General features: G+C 46.5%; 4 protein-coding genes and 1 pseudogene across 4 annotated transcripts; 4 read left to right on the top strand and 1 right to left on the bottom strand.

The window, feature by feature from the left end:
* Positions 1 to 138: 138 nt before the first annotated feature.
* On the top strand, positions 139 to 858 carry LOC147963840 (uncharacterized). Its single transcript, XM_087529728.1, has one exon. The coding sequence runs from the start codon at positions 139 to 141 to the stop codon at positions 856 to 858; it is 720 nt and encodes a 239-aa protein (XP_087385854.1).
* A 750-nt stretch (positions 859 to 1,608) lies between these two features.
* Positions 1,609 to 3,677, top strand: LOC147963839 (uncharacterized). Its single transcript, XM_087529727.1, has 3 exons — positions 1,609 to 2,394; positions 2,496 to 3,060; positions 3,160 to 3,677. The coding sequence occupies exons 1-3, from the start codon at positions 1,609 to 1,611 to the stop codon at positions 3,675 to 3,677; spliced, it is 1,869 nt and encodes a 622-aa protein (XP_087385853.1).
* A 2,300-nt stretch (positions 3,678 to 5,977) lies between these two features.
* On the top strand, positions 5,978 to 7,309 carry LOC147963838 (uncharacterized). The gene has a single exon (XM_087529726.1). The coding sequence runs from the start codon at positions 5,978 to 5,980 to the stop codon at positions 7,307 to 7,309; it is 1,332 nt and encodes a 443-aa protein (XP_087385852.1).
* Positions 7,310 to 7,687: 378 nt separating this feature from the next.
* Positions 7,688 to 8,554, top strand: LOC147963837 (uncharacterized). Its single transcript, XM_087529725.1, has one exon. It carries the CDS (start codon positions 7,688 to 7,690, stop codon positions 8,552 to 8,554), a length of 867 nt encoding a protein of 288 aa, XP_087385851.1.
* Positions 8,555 to 16,504: 7,950 nt separating this feature from the next.
* Positions 16,505 to 17,587, bottom strand: LOC125516514 (wall-associated receptor kinase 3 pseudogene; annotated as a pseudogene).
* Positions 17,588 to 23,837: the final 6,250 nt, after the last annotated feature.

The raw sequence follows: 23,837 nt of genomic DNA, 5'->3' as shown, positions 1-23,837 counted from the left end.
AAAGTAGTTTTGGGCCTGTTGGTGGTCTCTGGCGCCCCCTTGCTAGGCGGATGGTGTACTTGTGTTCGTCTCAGATCAATAGAATGTTGTTACTGCCGGAGAAACCCCTTGTTCCATATGAGTAACACAACTGGTGCAATGTTGAGCTGGAATGTGAGAGGGATGAATTGGCCAGCGAAGCGTGCAGCCGTGCATGAGATTGTGGAGGCTCATCGAGCAAGAATTCTATGCCTCCAAGAAACAAAGTTGGAATCCTGGACACCTGCCATTGTTCACGAGCTGGGTGGCCGCAAGCTAGAGGGGTGCGCCGTTCTGCCTGCAATGGGTACCAGAGGGGGAGCGGCCATTCTCTGGGACAAGACCGTCATCAGTTTCACCACTCATGCAATCGGCTGCTTCTCGATCACGGGCAAAGTATCTGATCTGCAAGACAACTCCTCTTTTTGGCTCACGACACTATACGGGCCTGCTGATGATGCGCGCAAGGAAGCTTTCCTGGCAGAGATGGCACACGCTGCACCGCCGCCGGGAGAGCCCTGGCTGGTTAATGGAGATTTCAACGTCATATATGAAGCAAGAGACAAGAACAATCTGAATCTGAATAGGAGGATTATGAGCAGGTTCAGGGCAGCTATAGACACGGTAGGTTTGCGTGAGATCAAGTGCAAAAATAGAAGGTTCACATGGACAAATGAGCGCCAGGACCCAACAATGGTCTGCATCGACAAGGTTTTCTGCAATGCAGAATGGGATGCCCTCTTTCCATCATACATGGTAATGGCTTCGGCAACAGGATCACTACCCGCTCGTGCTGGCCAACATCGCAGCTTCGAAGAGGAGGCCCGTTTTCTGTTTTGAGCCCTTCTGGCCACGGTTTCCGCACTTCCACGACACGGTAAACCTGGCTTGGCAGCGTCCGGTTAACCACACATGCCTAGTGATAAGGATCAAGGTCAAAATGCAACAGGTTGCTCATGATCTTAGCATTTGGGCCAGAACCCAATTCAGTGATGCAAAGGTGTAGTTTCATTTGGCCTGTGAGGTGGCCCAGAGGATGGACATTGCACAAGAGAAGCGTGCTCTCACTCCAAGCGAATTCAACCTGCGTAAGCAACTAAAGCAAAGAACCCTGCGGCTGGCTGCGATCGAGAGAGCCTGCAAGAGGCAAGCCTCCCGGATCACCTGGCTCAAGGCGGGGGACGCTTGTACTGCTTTGTTTCAAGCCAAGATCAACTCACGCAGGCGGAAGAACTTCATTCACTCCCTGGAAACTGATAATGTCGTGGTCGCTGCGCATGATGAAAAGGCCTCTGTTGCACACATGCATTTCTCCAACTTGTTGGGAAGAAAAGAGGATAGAAAGTGCTCGTTTAACTGGGAGGAGTTGCACATGCCCGCAGTCCAAAATGAGGGGCTTGATAACCCATTCACTGAAGCTAAAGTTTGGGCTGCAATCTTAGCGTCGCCGGCGGATCGGGCACCCGGCCCTGATGGGTTCTCGGGCATGTTTTTCAGAAGCTGCTGGGGCACGATAAAGGAGGATATCATGGCTCTGTTTGATCATCTCTACAGCCTCGCCGGGGGAACTTTGTTGACCTGAACACGGCTATGATTGCCCTGCTCCCAAAGAAGGATGGTGCTGTCAAAATGAGTGATTTTCGGCTGATTAGTCTCATTCCCTCTATTGCAAAGCTGTTCTCCAAAGTTCTGTCCATTCGGCTTGTCAGCGTTATTGACAAGCTGATCAGCCCAGCGCAAACAACATTCCAAAGGAAGAAGTGCATCCACGACAGCTATTTATATGTGCAAAACACGGTCAGAAAACTGCACAGAAGCAAAACCCTGACGCTTTTGCTGAAACTTGACATTGCTAGGGCCTTTGATTGCGTCTCTTGGGAATACATCTTGGAATTGTTGGAGGTTCTCGGCTTCCCTCTGCGATGGAGGGATTGGATAGCTCTCCTTCTCTCGACATTATCCTCCTCCTGTCTCCTAAACGGGGTGCCAGGGGACTACATTGAACACCATCGAGGGCTTAGACAGGGAGACCCCCTGTTGCCGCTGCTGTTTATACTGTATGACACTCTCCACCGCCTGCTAGAGGCGGCCACTACGTTAGGCCTGCTGGCGCCACCGCCGGCGATAGCTTCTAGGATGCGCACAAGCTTGTACACCGATGACGCAGTCATCTTCACCAATCCAGTGCGCGAAGAGATCTATGCCCTGATTGGCCTGCGATGGCAGTTCGGCGATGCCACGGGCCTGTGGGTCAATTCCTCCAAGTCGTCCGCGATCCCTATGCGTTGCAGCGACATCGACCTGGCCATGGTGCTGCTGAACTTTGGAGGCTCAACAGCTACGCTCCCGATCACATACCTGGGCCTGCCCATCACGGTAGGGAGGATTAGGCTAGTTCATCTGCAATTCATCCTTGATAGAATTAGGGCTAGGTTAGCCGGCTAGAAAGGTAGATTAATGCCAATGGCGGTTCGCAGCGTCCTCGTGCGTTGCGTCCTGCCCGCCATTCTAACCTTCGCGCTCACGGCCTTACGGGCGCCCAAGAAGCTCTTCAAGGAAATCGACAAGTCTCGGTGACGTTTTCTCTAGGCGCAGGACGAGGAGATCTCAGGGGCAATGTGCAAGGTGCAGGCTGGAAGACGGTGGCTACACCGGAGCTGCATGGAGTCCTGGGCATCCACGACCTGCCCAGGTTCGCCCGCGCGCTGCGGCTACGGTGGTTGTGGCTTGCGTGGCAACAGCCTCACCGTCCTTGGGTTGGCACCGGCACACCTTGCGATAGTGGTGACCAGGCTTTGTTCGTAGCCTGCACCTCCGTCTCCATCGGGAATGGAACCTCGGCCTCATTTTGGTCCTCCTCTTGGCTCGGAGGCCGTCAGCTTTGCATGGCATTTCCAGCACTCTTTGCCGTGACCATCAAGAAAAACCTTTCGGTTAAGGAGGCCTTGCAGGGCGACCGCTGGGTTCTTGATCTCAGACATGCCAACCACAACGACATCATTCGCCAAGTCATCGAGCTAGCCAGAGAAATTAGGAGTGCTGGCATTGTCTTGGAGGCCTAGACACCGGCCATGATTCGTTGGACATAGCACAGCTCAGGGACCTACTCCACTAAATCTGCCTACACTGCCCAATTTGCAGGTGGGCAGCACAACAGCTTCAGAAGCATAATTTGGAAGATCTGGGCGCCCGGGAAGATCAAGATGTTCCTATGGTTCCTCCATCAAGACAAACTTTGGTGCAACGACAGGCTGCAACGGAGGGGTTGGGAGAACGACTACTTCTGCCCTTTATATCTGAGAAATCTTGAGTCATCCTTTCACCTCTTCTGGGAGTGCCCAATCTCCCTGAAGGTCTGGAACAAAGCTGCTGGCTGGACCGGCTGCCAGGCCTTGAACCCTACTGGTTGGTGCAATGCAACTACGTTGATGGGCTGCGCCGAGAAGATCCTCACTGCTGCAGCTGCGGGCAACCGCAAGGGTACCAAGTCGATGTTGGCCCTCATTGCTTGGCACATATGGCTGGAGAGAAACTCCTGCGTCTTCAGAGGGAAGCAGGCTGATGAGCGGCACATCGTCGAGGCATGCCGCCGAGATTTGGAGCAATGGAGATTGGCATGCGCCAAATGCATAGAGCAGCCCTTCGGGGATATGACGTGAGATATCGCCCTAGAACACACTCTCCTAGGAGCAAAGCCCCTCCAAGTAATCAGCTGTAATCTTTCCTTCATTCATGAGATCACTTGATCTAAAACATTTTGTCGCTCTCTTCTGCTAAATCAATGAAACACCAACCCCAAGCTGGTTTCTTAAAAAAAAGGATAGAAACCTAAAGTATATGAATGCTGGCATATAATTATTTTAACCAATATATTTAATTAGAGGAGTCCATTCTGCACCATTTAGAACTAATAGCTAGAGAGCTATAGGGGTAGCCCAACAAATTCCATCTCACAAAAGTTTTGTTCATCTTGGTTCATGAGATTACAGAAGTTATAACCATGAAGCTACTACATTATGCATTGAATGAACACAAGTGAAAAGAGCCGAGAGTGTACTTGGAATAAAAATGAAGACCAAAAAAATCAAGCTATAATAATCATATACCAATCACAACTACAATTAGCTAGCCACCATAGTTGTCCATCAATACTTAAGGTACATATTACATCATCTATAATTAGCACCATAACCCATCACCCATGCCAATGAGCTTTTGTAGCAATCAGTGTCCATGTGACCGCGTTGACCACAAAAATGACATCAAGAAGACTATGGTATACATAGATGTGTCATCTATCTATCTATCTATCTATATCTATCTATCTATATCTATACCTTTCTATACTAATTACAGACTCCCAAGTAATTACCACGTTAATCAGAAATTAGGAGCCGTTCATTTGGTGGGACCAAGTGATTAGAGACTCCATACAAATTCACCTGAAAAAAGAGACTCCATAAGTATTACACTTTATTCATAATCAGATAATGGGCCCAACTTAGGCTCCACGTTTAACCCTAAAGATAAGAGAATATTGTCCATCCGATCTAATTTCTCCCCATCCGATTAATAAAATTTGCATTGCATAAGTTCTGTCAAAAAAAAGTTTGCATTGCATACGTAGCTCTCAACCAAACATACGTTTCCAAAGCCTCTCCCTCTATTGGCAGCAACCAGATCTTCTCGGTTATGTAGGAAAAGAGAAGGGAAAAAAGGTACACATCTGCCTCTTTCTAATGGCCATCAATTTGATGATCGAAGCCGCCGCCTGCATCTCTCCACGGATGAGTTGTCAGATATCGCCTAGCTTGGCCGCTCTCCAACTGCCAGGCGTTGCCCCTACTGATCACGTTCTTCTTGCCCAGTTTCCTACAAGGAGCGGTCTGGTTGAACCCCATGAGAGAAGAAGTTTTGAAGTGGTACGATGGGGACTCACTGCAGCTGCAGCTAGGAGGAAGATAGCTTAACGCTATCAAGGAATTAATGCATTTATTTGCTTGCTTGGGAATTTATTGGGTTCGAATCTTTTCTGTTGATCCCCATGAGCCATGAGAGAAGTCTTGAAGCAGTACGATGAGGACTTGGTGCACCTGCAGCTTGGAGCAAGATCAATGGCTTAATGGTAGCAAGAAATTAACACCTTGATTGGCATGCTGGGAATTTATAGAGTTTGAATTTGTTCTGGTCTGTAGCAAAATTGCTCCGAGTCACACAAAGTAAACTTTCTAGCTCGAATAGAATACAAGTTTTATAATATCTCGATGATATTATTTTACTCTCTGCAGGGTCTGAAGCAAAGAAGTACCATAGTTGATTGTCGCTTGAGAAGAAGGATTTATTGTCAAGGTTTCCAGATCGTGGTTGTGGTTGGCTGGGAGCATGTTTCTCTTTCACATTCTTCATGTTCTTTCACATACCTTATTTCCCTTTGGAAGTTGGGTTACAGAAGGTGAAGCGTTGTGAGGGCAACTATTGGCCAGAGGTAGATTCATATTCTGCTCCTACTTGGTTTGGTCTCAACATCCTTGACGTACGCTCATATGTGTGTATCTCCAGATGAAGCAGGAACTTTTTTCTTCTTGAAAAAAACAGATACACTCAATGCTATTAATCATGCAGGTTTGAACTAGGTGATTACGATACGTCCTCAAACCTGATGTTTGATATATTGCCTTCTATGTTCACAAAAACTTTCAGTCCATGTCATTCTCTTTGGAGTCTTTAAATATATGGTTTTGAATAGATACTTCACGGATTCATCGCACAAAAAGTGTTTATCTTTGCAGTCCCATATTATGTAAGTGCAGAGGCATGCAAAAACTGTTATAAATAAAACGAGTTTGCAATACATCTAAAATCGGTTTGATTTGTAACCACAACCCCTATATCTTGCCCAGCCATCCCAATACAAATATGTCCCTTATTATGAATTAATACAAGGGGTTACCTTACAGACATGAGCCACTCCCGTCGCTTCGCGTACGCGCTCATCAACCCCCCGTCGGCCAGCCCCGCCGACCTCCTCCTGCGGGTGTTCGAGCGCCGCCTCGGCACCAACTCCATTGGCCTGGCTGCATCCCACTACGGGGCAATGATGGTCGTCTTCGGCTCGGAAGCTGAGCGCAACAACGCCATGCGGCAGTTCCCTTTCCCATTCGACGGGCATGTGGTTATGCTGGAGCGGCCGGAGGACGGCGAGACCCGTTTCGGCTGGGACTACACCTGCTTCGCCCAGCTCTCCACCACCGCTTTCCCCCTCGAGCACTGCCACGAGGGGGGCATCTGCACCGCCTTCCGCTCAGTCGGCAACGTCTGCTACATCGACCCGCTTTGCCTCAACGACCGCGACTTCTCTGCGGTGCGCCTCGTCATCCGTCTGGAGCATGAAGACGACGTGCCTTTCTCGCTCCTGCTTCGCAACTTCGACGGTGCCGTCTCCGCCGACGTGGCCATCCGCGTCATCCGTTGCTGGTCCGCTGAGGAGGATGGCTCGTCGGTCTCCTCCTTCCACTTTGAGCGGGACGGCTCCCCTCCGCCTTCCCCTCATGGCCGCTGCTCGCCCGGAGCCGACGACATCGACAACGACAGCCGGCGGGCGTTCGGCGCCCCTTCCCCTCTCGGTCGCACCTCCTCCGGTCTCGACGACATCGACACCGCGAGCCTGAGGGGGTTTGGCGACCTCTCCCTCGCTCATCTCCCCGCTGGTCCGGTTGTCGCTCCGGTGGACAGCGCCAACATGGCGGCGTTCCGCCGTGAGCTAGGCCGACACATGTCATGCCTCCTCTCTGAGCCCTTCCCAGCTCGCTGGTGCTCCATCTTCCCTCCGGGGACCCCCTTGGTCTCGGACGGGGACGACTCCGGCTCCCCCTCTGCGGTCTCTGACGAGGCCGCCTCCGACTCGTCTACGCCGGTTCTCTCTCTTCTCTTGGCTCCCTCTGACCTCACCACAGACGGGCACGAGCATGCGGCGCTGAAGTCCCGTGGGCAGCGCAAACGCGCTGTCGACAGTGAGTTCACCCGTCGGAGCTCCCGCCTCGCCGGCAAGGAACCGACCAAGTACGTCAAGATGCTCGACCGCGCTAAGGCGGTCAAGGCGGCGCGCTTCGACGCCGGGAAGGGCTCCCCTCGCATGCGCGTGGCGGTTCGTGCTGCTGGGCTGGACGTTCTCGACGGTGTGCCGGCCTTCACCTCTCTTCATCAGCTCCAGGAGATGGGCGCCGCCTGCGGTGTTGACATGGAGGCTCTGGCGGCTGGGGCCAGGGCCCAGAAGCCAACCCGTGCGCCATGATCTGCTATCCTACCTGGCACCCTCGTTGGGGTCCGTTGTGTTGCTTGTGCTCTATGCCAGGTGGGCCCGTAGTCTGTTCCCCCAATCCCTCCTCCCCTTTTAGATGTTCAGTTTTGTTCTCGTGCTCCCGTCCGTGGGCCTCCTGGCTAGGCTGTCGGAGCACTGTATCTTTTTTCTTTTCCTCCTTTCTCCCCGTGGGGTCTTGTAACAGCCTTAGGCCTTGTCGTTTGCTTAACATGCCTGTTCTTTTTTACCTGTTGCTGTCTCCTACTCTCTCCTTTTTTCTGCCCTGTCCCCGGTGCCCCTCGTACTCTAATGACTAGCTCGTTCGGAATCTGTACTTGGAACGTTCGTGATCTGGGCAACAGTGACAAATGCATGGACGTGCGCGCTAATATCGAGGCCATGCAACCATGTTTTCTGGCTCTTCAAGAAACTAAACTTGTTGCCCCCGCTTTAACCAAAACTAACTCGTTCCTACCACCTCGTCTTCGCTCCTTTGTCCTGCTCGACTCGGTTGGCGCGTCGGGGGGGATTTGCTCAGCGTGGGATGACTCGGTTTTCTCTCTCACAAGTAGTTTTTCGTCCACCCACGTCCTCTCTGCTGACCTTACCCTTTGTTCCGATAACTCCGCTGTCCGCGTGTCCAACGTCTATGCCCCCTGCGCCCATGCGGAGAAAGCCGACTTCCTTTTCGAGTTCTCCGCCCATGCTCCCACCGTCTCCACTCCCTGGGCTATTGTTGGAGATTTTAACCTCGCTCGAACCCTTGCTGACTGTAACACGGACACCTTCCCGCGTTCAGAGGCAACTCTGTTTAACGACTTCATCAACGGGCTCGCGCTCATTGATCTCCCGCTCCGGGATCGGTTATATACTTGGTCCAACCGCCAATCCTTCCCCATCCTTGCTCGCCTCGACCGCGTTCTTGTTAACGTGGATTGGGATGCCATGTTCCCTACATCCACCCTTTCGTCCTTCTCCCGCTCAACCTCCGACCACGTCCCCCTACTCGCCACCATTTCCTCTCGCGCCCCCCGCTCTACTGTTTTTCGGTTCGAGGAAGCTTGGGCGCTCCACCCCTCCTTTCGCCATACTATTGCTTCTGCGTGGTCCTCGACTTTCCGTCCGGATGCGACAGCACGCCTCATTGCTCGCTTGCGCCAATGCAGGCTCAGTTGCAAGCGTTGGGCTAGACGTCTGTCTCCGGCTGCCGTCCGGGAGCAGGACTCGCTTCCTCATTAACATTTTGGGCTGTCTGGAAGAAATGCGCGCTCTCTCTCACCTTGAGTCTCTGCTTTGCTCTCTCACCATTGACGCCCTCCGTGTCTCCATCAAAGAACACGTCCTCTACTGGAAACTTCATGCCAAGGTCCGGTGTGCCATCGATGGAGACGAAAACACCAAATTCTTCCACGCTTCTGCTTCCGCCCGCTTCCGTCGAAATCGCATTCCCATTCTTTGAGTAAACAACGTTGATATCACGACCCACGAAGATAAGGCGGCTGCTCTTAGAGACTACTATAAGCTGCTTCTGGGAACTACTTCTCCTTGTCGTTGGGATTTTCCCCTTGCGGATCTCTATCACGACTCACACCACCTCCCCGCGGACCTCTCATCCCCTTTCACCCCCTCAGAAATTAAAAACGCCTTCCTGGATATGAACAAACTTTCCAGCCCTGGGCCGGATGGCTTTGGCCCGTCTTTCTACGTTAAGTTCTGGGATATTATTGCTAACGACGTCGAAGACATTTTCCGTGATTTCTACGCCGGGTCCATCGACCTTACCCGCATCAACCGTGCCTTTCTTGTCCTGCTGCCCAAGTTTGAGGCCGCCCGCAGCCCTCCCGACTTCCGCCCTATTTCGCTTCAAAACTGTATCATGAAAGCCATCACAAAAGCCCTATGCTCCCGTCTCCAACGTTTTATTCATTCGCTTGTCGACCCCGACCAAACCGGTTTCCTCCATGGCCGTCGCATATCCGAGAACATCATCTACGCAGCCGACCTAGTGCGTGCTTGTCACATTCGGAAAGTCCCCACTCTAGTGTTCAAAATTGATTTCCGCAAAGCCTTTGACTCAGTCAACTGGAACAGTCTCCTTGCAATTCTTTCTGCCCGTGGCTTCGATAATCGGTGGTGCGGTTGGATTCATTCCATCCTCTCCACCGGTCACACTTCTGTCCTCCTCAACAACTCCCCTGGAGACTGGATCCTTTGTCGGAACGGGCTCCGGCAAGGGGATGCCCTCTCCCCCTACCTTTTCTTGCTCGTGGCAGATGTGCTCCAACGGCTTATCCGTTCTGCTTGCTCTGCGGGCCAGCTAGCCCACCCGATCGACCCTTCCTTGTCGTGCCCCGTTCTTCAGTATGCGGATGACACTTTGATCCTTTGTCACGCGGACCTCCCTTCGGCGGTCCATCTTAAATCACTCCTCGACTCGTTTGCCCATGCGACCGGCCTGGCGATCAACTTTCACAAGTCGGTGTTCGTTCCTATGCACTGTGATAGCGCCGACGCCATCGCGATGGCGGCGGCCCTCGGCTGTCCTATCTCGTCGTTCCCCCAACCGTACCTAGGCCTTCCCCTCTCCCCCCTCAAACTCCCCATTTCCGCGTACGACCCCCTCCTTCTCTCGTTCGACCGTTACCTCTCCGGTTGGCGTGCTCTCCTTCTCTCATCTGGCGGCAGGCTCGTCCTCTGCAACGCGGTTCTCAACAACCTCCCCACGTACTTTATGTGTTCCTTTCTTCTCCCTCCTGGTGCGGTTGAGCAAATCGATCGTAGGCGTCATGCTTTTTTTTGGACCGGCAAGGATACTTGCTCGGGTGCTCGCTGTCTAATTGCTTGGGATAAGGTGTGTGTTGATGTGCAGGAAGGTGGCTTCGGGATCTGCGATCTTCGATGGCAAAACATGTGCTTGCTTCTCAACTTCGTCCACAAGCTTCACCTCCCGGAGTCTCCGCCTTGGAAGCAGTGGTTCCTCCGCTGCTCCCGCGGCGACATCGGTGATTCCACGTCGTCTCCGTCTTTTCTGCAGAGCATCGTTGACATGGGGCTGCCGACGTACAGGTCGGTCACCCGCGTGGAGCTCGGGGATGGCCGCACTACTTCTTTCTGGCAGGACAGGTGGCTCCCCGGATGTGCGCTGTGCTTCCAGTTCGAGGCTCTCTTCTCCCACTCGACGCGGCCTAATGCCACCGTCGCGGGTGTCCTTTGGGACGGCATCTCGCTTCAGCCGCGGCTGTCTGCTGTGGCCGCTGCGGAGCTGGAGGCGGTCCGGGTGGTGCTCCACTCCGTCCATCTCTACCCTAGGGCGGATCGCCGGATCATGGCCTGGGGCCCGGAGACGCGGTTCTCCTCACGTGCGGTGTACCGGGTGCTCTCTCTACACGGCTGCACCGACCTCACCTCCTCCGAGATTTGGGCCTCCCGCCTCCCCTTGAAGATCAAGGTGTTCGCGCGTCTTCTCACCGGCGGGCGCCTTAGCACGCGGGTGAACCTCCACGCCAAAAGTTGCTCCCCCACCCCGTCATGCGAGTCTTGTGGCGCTGATGAAACCATTGACCACCTCTTCATCACCTGTACGCGCGCAGCCGAGGTCCGGGGCGGCTCAGCATGGGCTCCCTACGTTGTGTTGGCGAGGCTCTCTCCTCTGCTCCCCCTGAGTCTGTCTCTTGCTCGTGTTGGAGAGACGTGCTGTTTGTTCTCCTCTGGCAGGTTTGGAAGGCACGGAACGAACGTGGTCTTCAACCGCCAATAGTGTGACGCGAGTTCAGTTCTTCAGAAGGCTTCCGATGACCTCCTTATCTGGAGTAGGCGCTTCCGTGACCATGAGCGCCACCAGCTGATGGTCGTTCGCGCCTTGCTCCTTGCTTGTGCTTAGCATAGATGAGTCACTCCCTCCGCCCATGTTGTCTTCCTTTATCTTGTTGCTTTTATCTTTTCGATAAAAACACTGTATGACTGCCGAGTCCTTCGAGTAATATAACAAACGGTGGGCTTCCCCCCCCCCCCCCCCCCCCCCGTCATTCTCGGAAAAAAAGGCAAGAAGTAACCAAAGCCTGTAAGAAAGCAAGAAGTCAATTGTGTGGCTTTGCATATGTAATGTGAGACAGTGTTGTTCATGATTGGAAAAGTGACAGAACTAAAATACGCAGAAATTTTTGGCAGAAACTTATATTGTCTTACCTTTCCGCTGATAGGTTATCTGTGTTGTCAATGTTTGCTTTTCGCAAAGGTTCTGTCAATGTTTTAGATTACTTTATCCAATTTTACCATGAACTAAAAATGCAGAAACAGACAGGGAGAGATACTGTTGGGAAGCATCATCACATATTCGAGATGAGAAAACTATAGAGTATAGCCACGATTACAGCACCAGCTCGAGGTGAAAACTGCAGCTAGAAAGGGAGCCGCCAGCAGAGACAAGTTTGGTTGACGAGGAGGAAGCCATTCGTACTTTCTATGGCGGCAACCATGGCTGCATGGAGACCAATGAGAATAAGGTAAAACAAACAATGATGGCAATGGAAGGCTGAGGGCGAGATAATGACTAGGCTGCTAATTAAATCAATCTTTCTCTATCTGTCTGCTGACCCATCCCCCATAACATATGAATTGGTGCCTCGGACATAGGCAATGTGTCTCTCATGAGGAAAAACGAATCAGTGGTGTGTTGCACTACGACTTAACAGATTTGATCCATTTGTTTTTCCAGTAGATCTCCATATAATCCGATGCTTCTCATGGAACCTTCAGTTTTTTTTGCGTTTTCCATATTGATGCAAGCAACCCTGGTGGTAATTAAAAGAGCTAGATTGTGGCGTTCAAAGCAAGAATGTTGTCTTGCGTTTTACATTCAGACATGTAAGTATCTCGATTCTGCTTTTACTCGCCGGTCAGTATGCAATTATGCATAGTGGTGTTTGCATCATCCCTAAAGTTCCAACAAAAAAAGCTTTAATGGCTTATTTGTGTTTTAGAATCGTTACTTTTCAGGCTATCTAAATAACCCTGTCATGTTGCTTCATATATTATCATTTGCAGATACCAATTTAGTCAGTAATGTGTTTTGACGTGAGATTATGGTTCTCAGCAAATGTAATAAAATTTACGTGTTCGTATCATGCCACTAACTCAGATTTGTGATCTGAAGGATGATAATAGATATACGATGTGAACCATGTCGTTTGATTTGCTTTAAGAATTATTTTAGGTAGTTCCTCCTTTCAGTTGACTACTATTCAGATGTGGTATGCTAAATAATACATGTGTTTATACATACCCATATATTATATACACGTGGGTATAGTGATTTTAGTCACATTTGTAGCGTCATAGACCATCGATCATGTGGCACCGAATTATAATGTCTTGGATCAAAGAAAGAGTATTATATACTCAACCGAAAAAAACTAATGCTACATGTGAAAGAAAACAGTCCTTGGCCAACAAAATATATTATCGTCACAGATTTCCCTCGGTTAGTATTGAAGGAAACAGTGTTGGCCAACAAAACATAGTAACATTAGAAACTTCAGTCAATTAGTATTGATCTACATATCCGCAAAAAAATTACTAAATGTGAAAAAAATGAATCCTTAGCCAACAAAACGTAACAGGTTTAGAGATTTCTCTAGGTTAGTGTTATTTACACAGCCACAAAAATAAATACTACACATGAGAAAAGGAGACCTTGGTTAACAAAACATATACCAACTTTAGAGATCTCCCTCGATCAGATCTGTCCATCTCATCCCATGTATCCCCGTAGAGAAGTCCAATCTCTCGATCGCAGCCATACAATATCGTGAGTGACCAAGCACAGATAGACTGTGTACCTTAAATTGAAAGGAAATGTTGCTTTTTTCTTGGATCAGTGACCACAGACCATTCAGATAGAACTGGTACGTGTTGTCTCTTGCGCATTCGAGTTCAAACCATTTTTTTTTGTTTTGTGGCTTTTATAGCACTGGAGCTTGCACCGAAGGATGAGAAGGTGTGGCATGTGGAGATGATGGCTTCATCCCTTAGAATTTAGTACTTCCGTTCCGGACTGCGTTTGAACTTAAAACTAAGTGGTGTGCATGATTTCCCTTGCAGGTGTAATTACCCACATACAAAATTAATGCATTTTTGTGAGGGTTCGTCATTCAGCCAGTTACTGGAACCACTCTGATGTTTCATTGTGCCAGATCATTTCAATTAGTATAGCTAATGATGTTGCTGTATTAGCAAATCAATCTGGTTGTCTTCGTCTCTTCGACAACACATGAAGCCTATATCATGTGAAGCATATATCATGTTATCACGCATTTTGTCGGATCAATTGTTATCCAACACTTTAAATCAGTTGTTTATTTTTCTGGTGTCTTTGTCTTCTCCATTAGTAAATCTCACGCCCTTTAGATATAAATTATTTAATTTGTTCACATTCTCTCTTTTTAGTTTATATTCATGTGGGTTGTGTACAAGAAGTCAACCAGTGATATAAGTTTGGACAATCGCCAGAGTCACCTGTGGTGGCTGTCATGCCTAGACGAGTCAAGACTCAAAGCCCATGTGTGCAACTGTAGGTACTTAATAACAACCGACACGTAATTGGCAGATTTGCATTGGACTATGCTAACCAAATTGAGATCGGCCATATGTGCTACAAATCCGCCTATTTCCAATATCTCAGTAATTTTTCTAATCCACTTTCAGCATGCATGGTGATGCCGGACACAAAGCTGTTGCTTGCACCGCGTCATGACCAAGGATGAATACACATGGTGAGGATCGATGGTCGATGAGGTATGACTTCGTTTTTTATTTTAAATGAGGAAATAAATATTATGTGTTTTAGTAATTCTTCCTTCACACAGTACGAGATGAAAACTAGACTGAATAATTTATCTTATTTGAGCTGGTCTTTGAAAAATGCATGCCTATGACTATCAGTAGACGTACAAGTCCAATGCTCGCCCGTTATTCAATTTTTTTTTAATTTGTATTTGTATTATGGACTGCTGCAAAAATCATGATGACAATGACCAAACGATTTAAAGTTCCTCTTATATCTAAGCAAAATATGGCGACTTATACAAGGGGAAAATCTGGAGCAACCATCCCGGCCTATTTGTTCAGTAAAAACGCACAATAGCACGATGTGGCCTGTAATTAAACTTTGAAGTACATTTTTCGCGTAAGTCCATCATCGATGTTGTACATGTATACTATCCAAGTCCCAAATTTAAATTCTACATATGGTTCAGGTGCATGTAATAAAAATCACTATATGTAAGGATCTTTGGTATGATGTTCACAAAAGCTCTCTAGAGGTTGTGGCATGCATTCTTCAAATTCCAGATGTGATAAAGTGTGTTCTTTCTTTAATTTCAACTTATTTGTTCTACCGTTTCTTAGCTACATATCTCACTTGGATATGTTGTGTACTTTGTTTACCAATTGTTTTCTTGACCCAATTTATATGAAGCATATATGAAGAGGCAATGCAACCATAGGAAGTAAGCAACACTATTCTTTTATTGCTTTTCCTAGATTGAATTTACAAAGGAAGCAATCATTTCTCACCGAGGAAAACATAAGATTTGCTAAGCACGCCGTATGAATAGGTCTATGCAAGTAGGTAGTAGTTAGTCGACTTTACATGCTACTGAGATGAGATAAAAAAATCTTCCTTCCTCATACTTATAATGTGCTTATATTATGTTATCTCAGCATAAACTATTTTTAGGTGCCACTTTATTAATTAAGGTGGGTAAGTCCAACTACCTCAATATACATTGAAATTAAATATTAATTAACTAGCCGGTGCGAATGCATGGGTTGGCGACTAGTCTAGTCTAGTCAGCGGCGTCAGGTAGAGCATACGGACACACCTACGAGAGAGGCCACGAGGGTGCGGGCAAGTAGTTGGTAAGTGCGTGGGTCGCTTTAGGTATGGAAGACAAAGGGCGTGTGCTTGGCATTCCATAGCAAGTAGCAGAGGATTGTGCTGAGGTGAGTGTAGCAGTCTGGCGGCGGTGTGGTCAGGGGTGGGGCTTTTGTGCAGCAGCAGGAGGTCGCGAGCTGGTCGATTCAGGAGTGGAGGCGGTGGTAGTTTGCTGGCAATACTGCTAGGGTTGAACCGGAGAGTATGGCGACCGATGACAACTTGATATCCGCACCAGCGAGCATGTGACGAGTTTTTGTTCAATGATGGACGAGCAGGACAATTCTCATGTGAGAAGCTTTGGTCACACATGTCAGTAAGTTTCTTAAAGTAAAGATCCAGATGGTCTAAAGCTATGACTATGTACAGTTAAAGTTTAAAGGCTTTGTTTTCCATGGGATTTTCTAACTATTCACCTTTTTCTGGTTAACTTGTGTTACCGTTTTGCACAATAGATAGATAGATGTCATCTGTTCCAACACAAAAATTCTTTCGTGTTACCGTTTTGCATAGTCTATTTCCATTTTTTTTATTCTTGTTTGTTTCTCAGCCATACGGCCAAGTCCCTTTTTAGTCATCGAGTATAACATAGATGCCCACCACCACCATGAACAGATTTTAATAACATAAGATTGTCCTAATACCAATTATTAGCTCCAACCAAACGTGAAATGAACAAGTTGAATGTTTAGTGTTCGCATCATTATGCACCCTTTGTTATCGGAACTGAAGCCATTTATTTGAACTTCAAGGTGAGCTGATTTCGGGCCGGTGAGTAGACTGGAAACTCCAAGGGTAAATGGGTACTCATGCTACACATCTATAAATTTTAATTGCCCTTAAAGCAAGTGTTTTTCCGTGTTAAAGATATATGGAATCTCATGTTTTAAATGGGGTTTCCTAATTTTTTTTGTTATTCCAGTGAATGAAATGAGGCTTTACTCAGGAGCCATCCCATGAAGCCAATGACCATGCAAATTTTACATTCTAAACCAGAGCTAGTATTTTATAGTATAAGCAAAAACTATCAAGTATTGTTTAGTTACATGAGGTATAAAAATAACCTCCATGCTAAACAAATTGACTAGAATGAGCTTCCAAAACAGACCATGAGATTACAGTAAATGCAAAAAAACTGAATAGCTAAAAAACTACGCTAAATTTTTAGAGAAAGTTTAAGAGCATATTCTCATCATGGTAACCAAGTGCACATAATCTCTGAAAGATAATTGCACGCAATTCTTGTGTAAGCGGAACTACCGCGGATATCTTGCAGATAACATATACTCTTCTTCCATACTATATTGTCTGCTAGTCAACCCCTCTTTGATTCTTTCATCTCTATGTAACGGGGAATCTACTACAGCATTAACATTCGCCTTAAATCCCTTAGATGATCGAGCGACTTGCAATCTCAATTCCACTTCTCTCATGGTTGGTCGTTCCCTCCTTCTTAATTTTACACATGCTACTGCAATTCCAGCGATTTCTTCAACTAGGTTACCACCCTCATTCATAACTTGTGGGTCTAATATTAGTGACAAATTGCCTTCTGCAAATAAGGTAGCAAAATGTTCCACAAGGATATTGTCTTCGCTAGCCATATAGTCAAATGGCTTCTTTCTAGTCATCAGTTCTATAAGCAGAGCACCAAAGCTATAAACATCACTTTTTGCTGTGAGGCGCCCTGTGTGCAAATACACTGGGTCTACATATCCTAGTGTGCCTTGCACCATTGTTGTTAACCCTGATTTCTCCAATGGGATGTATCTTGAAGTTCCAAAGTCTGCTATCTTTGTTGTTAGAGTATCGTCCAGAAGTATGTTAGCAGGCTTGATATCTCCATGGATGATTGGTATTAAAGTTGCTGAGTGAAGATAGGCTAGCGATCTGGCCGTTTCCGTTGCTATTCGTAGCCTGTCATCCCATGATAATGATATTGGTCCTTCAACATGAAGATGATCACGAAGAGTTCTGTTGGATATGAACTCGTAGACTAACAATGGGACTTCGGTTTCAAGGCAACAACCATATAATTTTACCACATTCTTGTGGTTAATTTGTGATAGGATAGCAGCCTCGTTAATAAACTCATCAGTCTCCCTTTGAGATAGCGTCTTTGGTTTTTTAATAGCTACAACATGGAGGTCAGGCAAAATCCCTTTGTAGACGGTACCATGCCCACCACTACCAATTTCATGACCTTGATCAAAATTGTTTGTTGCCTTCTCTAGCTCTTTCAAGGTCATGATCATTTTCTCTGAAACATCAGCTCTTTGAGATGCCAATTGTCGCAGCAATTGCCCACGGTTTCGCTGGAAATACTTCCCTTCCAACATTTGGGCCCTCCGATGCTTAAATTTGTTGAAAACAAGGAATGCAATGAGAGCCAAAAGTACAAGGCCCGTCCCACAAGCAACTCCAATAATGATGCTCTTCGTGCTGGAAAAGATAAGCGCTGTCATTCATTTTGTACCGTATGTGTATAGATACTATGGTAGATATGAGTATATACAGATAGAGAAATTGATACTATGTGCCGTAATGTAAAACCTTTTTTGACACTAGTGTAGTGTTAAAAATCATCTTATATTATGGGACGAAGGGAGTACAATCTAACAATAAAACTTCAAATGACAAAAGGAATAGGTACCGCTCGTCTTGATGACGCGGCCCGCAGGTGGGCACCCCCATCGGCGTCGGGGCCGGGCTCGTCCCATCACCCATTGCTGCTGGTCGTCCAGCGAAAGTGAGCAGCGGCATGAGTAGTAGTGCCGCTACCGCCAAGATGGTTATTTGCGCCATTGTTATGGTCTTATGGAGTATGGAGCATGGATGGATGCGATGAATGGTGAATGTGAGCGAGCCCTTTTGCATGCTTTTATGAAGAGGAAGCAGGGCTACCGATAGATTCATGCCGGCGCCAGCTGTTCCGATTACGTACGTACACGGAGTCACGGATCCACCAGTTTCACGTGGAGAAGATGCGGCCCAGCAGCTCGATGCGTGCCAGGTTCCCATGGTGACCCAAGCTCTGGAAACGTACGCGTCTGCTGCAAACCCGAGCCCGCTTCTGTCCTTGTTTCTTGACGCGAAGCTCGATTCTCTCTTCCCCGCGCGGAGACGAGGTATCTCCAGTCCGGCCGCCCAGCGCTCCAGATGCCAGACGCCCGCGCCTCGAAGGTACAAGCGGCCTTCCGTTCCATTTGACTGCTGTTCCCGTGGAGGCTCTGCAAGTCAACCACCGTCACGACGTCGTCTTCAGCGCCGTTCGTCTCCCGCGTCGTCAGTTTTCTCTCAAAGCCTGCGATCGTAGACCGGGGCGCCCTTCCTCGGCTCCTTTAATCCTTTTAGGCCAAGTCTAGCCCGATCACAATAAAATAGAGGAGGATCCGTCCGAGTAAAGCTTAGTGGAATATTTTTACTCTACTAAGTATTGGCCTGACCTAGCCGATCTTCTAACTATAATCGGAGTATAATTTTATTTTTTCTAACTTATTCATTTCTAGTTTATATTTCAACTACATATTAGCACACATACAGAAGCTAAACATAAACACGAAGGTTGAAGCAAATCATCAATATAGTTTACAAACCGAAATCAAAGTTTACAAACCGAATCATTCAAATTTAAACACACCGAATGATTCAAATGTAGCAAATAACAGGACAAAGCACAACTAGAAAGTGCTATGAAGTTGTCAGTGATACTCAATAAGATCTTCTTGGAATTGAGTATGAACTTCAGTTCTCGATCCTGCAATGCCCTTCAAGAAATGCCTGGATCCTATTTAGGACAGTAAAACTGAACCAAAACCCAGCCCTCTCATGATCTGAACATTTCTGGCCATCCATTTTGTGGGATTTTTGCTATCTCAGTCGTCGGATCTGTTGTCTGTTCCGCCCTCCACCGCATGTTTTATTTACTGGGCCCTCAGTCCTAAAAGGACTGCTACTCCACGGGACAAATCGGAGCTCTGTAGTTAACTGGGCCTTTTTTGGCCCCGTTATTCTCATCCCGGCAATCGTTAGGCAAGAAAGGCCGCGACGGTGGCAACCTCTGTCGAAAAAACAGTTTGGCAGGCGGGTTCATGTAGTCGCAGCCCTCCGTCGTGGCGCCCGATGGCCGGGAGCAACGACTCCCATGGTGACCGCGCCGGGGTCCAACTACTACTAGGGAAAACCTTATATACAGAAGCTCACCGGTAGTGCCTGATCACAAAACGCGCTGCAACTAAGGTTATAACAGTAGCGCATCTACAGAAAGAAGCGCTACTACTACAATTCCCACACCGTTCTCAGCAGGCTAGGAATAGTAGTAGTGAGCTTAGGTAAAACGCGCGGCTCCTAAATTGGTTGTAGCAGCGTGTTTTCATGGAAAAGCCCTACTGCTAATGAAAAGAAAATGAAATGAAAATCATACTGAAAAGTAAATGAAGATGAAAGAAATAGAAAAAGCGGAAAGGAAAAAAACAAAATGTGAAGGAATATAAAAGAAAACAAAAAATAAAGAAGAAAGGAATGGCAGTAGCGATCTTTCAGAACAAGCTCCGTAGCTAATGTAGCAGTAGCGCATTCCTTGTACCCCCCGCTATAGATAATTTCCTTAAATTAAGGAGAAAGGAAAAAAGAAAAGGAAATAAGAAAAAAAAAGGAAAAGGAGAAAAGAAGACAAAAAGGAAAATAAATAGCTACTACCTATAGCAGTAGCGCGTTATGGCAGCCAGCGCTATCGCTAAGTCAGCTATAGCGCTTCTCTGGGCCAGCGCTACCACTATTTTTGACTTACCCCCCCGCGCGATTTTTCTTCCCCCGGCCACTTCCCCCAAATCCCCCATCTGCTGTCGCCGTCGTCATCACCCTACATCACCATCGGCCGCTGTGCGCCCTCCCTTCGCCCTCCGCATGCCGCCTGCTTCCCTCGGTGGCCGTCTTGTGCCCGCCCTCCGCCCGCGCCCGAGCCCCAACCTCGACGCCGCATGCCCCTCCCTCGGCCGCTCTGCCTCCTCCTGCCCCCGCACTCTGCCGGCGCCCGAGGTGAGCATGCCTACACCTCCCCCTCCTCCTCCTCCTCCCCTACCTCTGCCTAGCTAGGGTTCCCAGGGTTCATCAAATTTTAGGGTTCATCAAATTAGCTAGGGTTCATCCAATTAGTTAGGGTTCATCAAATTAGCTAGTACTTATAGATGCTTAAGTAGCTATATAGTTGTGGTGCACCCAATGTAGTTAAGTAAATATATTTTTAGGACAAATTTGTATATGCTTAAGTAGTTAACTAAATATTATTTTTAGGACAAATGTGTATATGCTTAAGTAGTTAACTAAATATATTTTAGGGTTGTATAGTTGCTTAAGTACTTGTATAGTTGTTCTGCACCCAATGTATGCTTGTAGTTGTATAATTCATAGGGTTCATCAATGGGTGCTTAAGTAGCTAGCTAGGGTTCATCTAATTAGTTAGTACTTGTAGATTCTTAAGTACTAGGGCATTAGGGTTAGGGTAGTAGGGTTTAACTAGATGTTAATTAGGGCAGTAGTGTTCAGTTTAGAGAAAAAAATTTAATATACAAATATAAATTTCTATTAGTGCTGTAAGTCTAGTAGGTTCTTAATTTGTACTGATTTGTTTATTATGACAGAAATTTAGGACATAATTTGAATTGAGTTCTAGGGTTCATCATTTGAAATTTAGGACAAAAATTGAGTTCTAGGGTTCATAATTTATATTAGGACATAATTTTATTTAGGATAGCAATTTAGGATAGAAATATGTAAAGGTTCTAGGTTTCTCGAGATCATCCATCTATATTTGGGTTTTGAATTGAGTTTGAGAGAGCATGAGATTTGTGTAGATTTTCTTGAAGTGTCAAACATTAGGAGACACTGCTAGGGAAAAGCCTAGCAATAGTGCGGGTTTTTGGCTTATCAGTAGCGCGGGTTACCCGCTACTGCTACGACACTACAGCTAAAGGTTAGCAGTAGTGTTTGTTAGCCCGCGCTACTGCTATATCTACCTAGTAGTAGTGCGTCCTGTAAAAGGCGCTATTGGTAATTACTAGTAGCGCGTCTCACTGCCCGCGCTACTACTATTATTCCGTATTCTATTTCTTTTTTATTTTATGTCGTATTCATACATCTTTATACAAGTTTTCATACAATAGCAAATTAGGGATTGTTTTTACATTATAATGAGTTATTGAATCACTAGGTGAAAGAACCGCGGATTAGTTTCAAGTGGATGGATCCTAAGTGACCAAGTCATGGATTATCATGATAATCCATGACTTGATCACAACCGTGGATTAGTTTCTAGTGGATGGATCCTAAGTGACCAAGTCATGGATTATCACGATAATCCATGACTTGATCACTTAGGATCCATCCACTTGAAACTAATCCATGGTTCTTTCACCCAATGATATAGTAACTCATCATCATCATCATCATATTAATATAAAAACTCTTGCATCATATCATCACCAACAACACTAGCTAATAATCATCATAGTCATTACACCAACACTATTTAATCATCATAATCATAGTGTAGCTATCTAATCACCACCAACACTAGCTAATAATAATCATCATAGTCATTACCATCAACACTAGCTATTTAATCATCATAGTCATAGTGTAGCACATCATCATCTTCAAACTCATTCTAGCTAGCTAGTCACTCCTGCTGCAATCTCTCGGGTAAAATAGCATAGAACATGTGTAACACTCCTGATTCATCATATTGGTGCATGCAGATGAACCTGTCTCCTAATTGTGGGATGCGCTTCTGATTGCTGCCCCTAGTACTTCTCTGTGATCCTTCACAATTTTGCTCCAGTCTTTGACTATTAAGACTTGCTCGCTTTTGGAAATCCTGAATGCACTCATGTGCAATGTAGGATGTCTTGGACGTAAGCTAACCATTTTCATGCGACCTTTAGCCTCGATCCAATGAGGCACAACTATCATCGGGAGTCCATGTTGAAGAACATCGTAGTAACATACTTAGCAATGATGTTTAGCTTAAAAAATAATGTATGCAAAAGATGCACTGAGGACAAATAGTAAAAATATTACCATCTTTCCTAAATAGATGTGACCGTAGTTCAATATGCACGCTAGTGGTCGCACGTTTTGAGTACTAAGATTTTGAAGTCCATGAAAATAACTTGTCTTGATAGTATCAAGATCCTCAAGCCATGAAACATAATGACTTATCTCCTTGCAGTTTAGTTCAGCCCCGAGACAGTACTAGGTCATGTCTACCAAGCACCGGACATGTTTGCTTGAATGGAAATAAGCTGTCAATAGAAATTAGTTGTCAACTATTTCTGAATAAACATTATCCAAGACATAAATATGGTTGAGAAACTCACATAATGGTAGAACTGGAGGCGTCTGCACATTTTGACGCAGATGTTGATATTACCTTCAATATCATCTTCCGGACGAATATCAAAGGTGATAAGTATATCAGGCTCAAATGCATAAGCCTTGCATAATGCTCTCCAATTTTTGCATTCAAAATAGGTGTATGTGTATACATTGTATAATTTTACGGCAAAATTATAACCATGCTTGGTCCTCAAGTGAATTCTCTTTACCTCCATAGTTTTCATAGGACTGAAACCAATCTTATCCAAGACATAAATTCTTGCATGGCAGGGAATACGCTGGTAGAATCACTACAAGAATCAGGCACTTTGCATGGAGGACGGTAAAGGCATACATGGCGAACGAGAAAGTTCTTTGCCGTCAACCAGCTGACAACAACAGGTCCGACTGAATAGGCTACGACAAAGGCTTCTTTGCCGTCAGCTGGCGGACGGCAAAGATGAAACGATCTTTGTCATCAGCCGGCTGACGACAAAGGTCTTGGACGGCACAAGTGACAACGTCTGGCCGTTAGGGGGCTAACAATGAGCTTTGCCATCAGCTGGCGGACGGCAAAGACCATTGCACCTTTGTCGTCAGCCAGCGGACGGCAAAGATCCTGTATGGCCCCTGTTTTTTTGTGTTTTTTCTTAAATTCATTCAATTTGAACACACAAGTTTCAACGCACAAATTTCAACACACTAATTTCACAAAAGACATATCCAACACACAAGTTTCATCATATATACATACATAACCAACACATAGTTCCATCCATACATATTACAAAAGTTTCACATTGTTCATCCAACACCGTTATCCATCCATCCATATAACAAGTTCCATCCATGCAAGTTCATTGATACAAAAAAAAGCGGAAAGGGAAAATAAGCACTCCATCCATGCAAGCTTCCGTGAATTAAATGAGATCTACAAAATGGGAAATAAGAAAGTTAGAAGAAGAAGAAGAAAATGAAGAAGAAGAAGACTTGAATAAGAAGTAAGCATACTTAGGTAAAATGGAGCTAACCTAGCTAATTATGCCATCTTTGAGTGAACTAAGCATGTTATGCCATCTTGGTCATTTTGGAGCTAGCCTAGGTAAACTAGGTCATTTTGGAGCTAACCTAGGTAAACTTGGTCATTTTGGAGCTAACCTAGGTAAACTAGGTCATTTTGGAGCTAACCTAGGTAAACTTGGTCATTTTGGAGCT

Source organism: Triticum urartu, chromosome 6A (genome assembly GCF_056163025.1).
Source record: "Triticum urartu cultivar PI428250 chromosome 6A, HENAU_Tu73, whole genome shotgun sequence".
Classification (NCBI taxonomy): domain Eukaryota; kingdom Viridiplantae; phylum Streptophyta; class Magnoliopsida; order Poales; family Poaceae; genus Triticum; species Triticum urartu.
Note: the sequence above shows the minus strand (reverse complement) of the source record. Positions and strands in the feature narration are given on the sequence as shown.

Bases quoted from the DNA above. Each gene is read 5' to 3' on its own strand.
- LOC147963840 (XM_087529728.1), top strand. From the start codon at position 139: ATGTTGAGCTGGAATGTGAGAGGGATGAATTGGCCAGCGAAGCGTGCA.
- LOC147963839 (XM_087529727.1), top strand. From the start codon at position 1,609: ATGATTGCCCTGCTCCCAAAGAAGGATGGTGCTGTCAAAATGAGTGAT. The intron at 2,395-2,495 runs GTAGGGAGGATT...GGCGGTTCGCAG, and splicing joins ACCTGGGCCTGCCCATCACG to CGTCCTCGTGCGTTGCGTCC. The intron at 3,061-3,159 runs GCATTGTCTTGG...CCCAATTTGCAG, and splicing joins CAGAGAAATTAGGAGTGCTG to GTGGGCAGCACAACAGCTTC.
- LOC147963838 (XM_087529726.1), top strand. From the start codon at position 5,978: ATGAGCCACTCCCGTCGCTTCGCGTACGCGCTCATCAACCCCCCGTCG.
- LOC147963837 (XM_087529725.1), top strand. From the start codon at position 7,688: ATGGACGTGCGCGCTAATATCGAGGCCATGCAACCATGTTTTCTGGCT.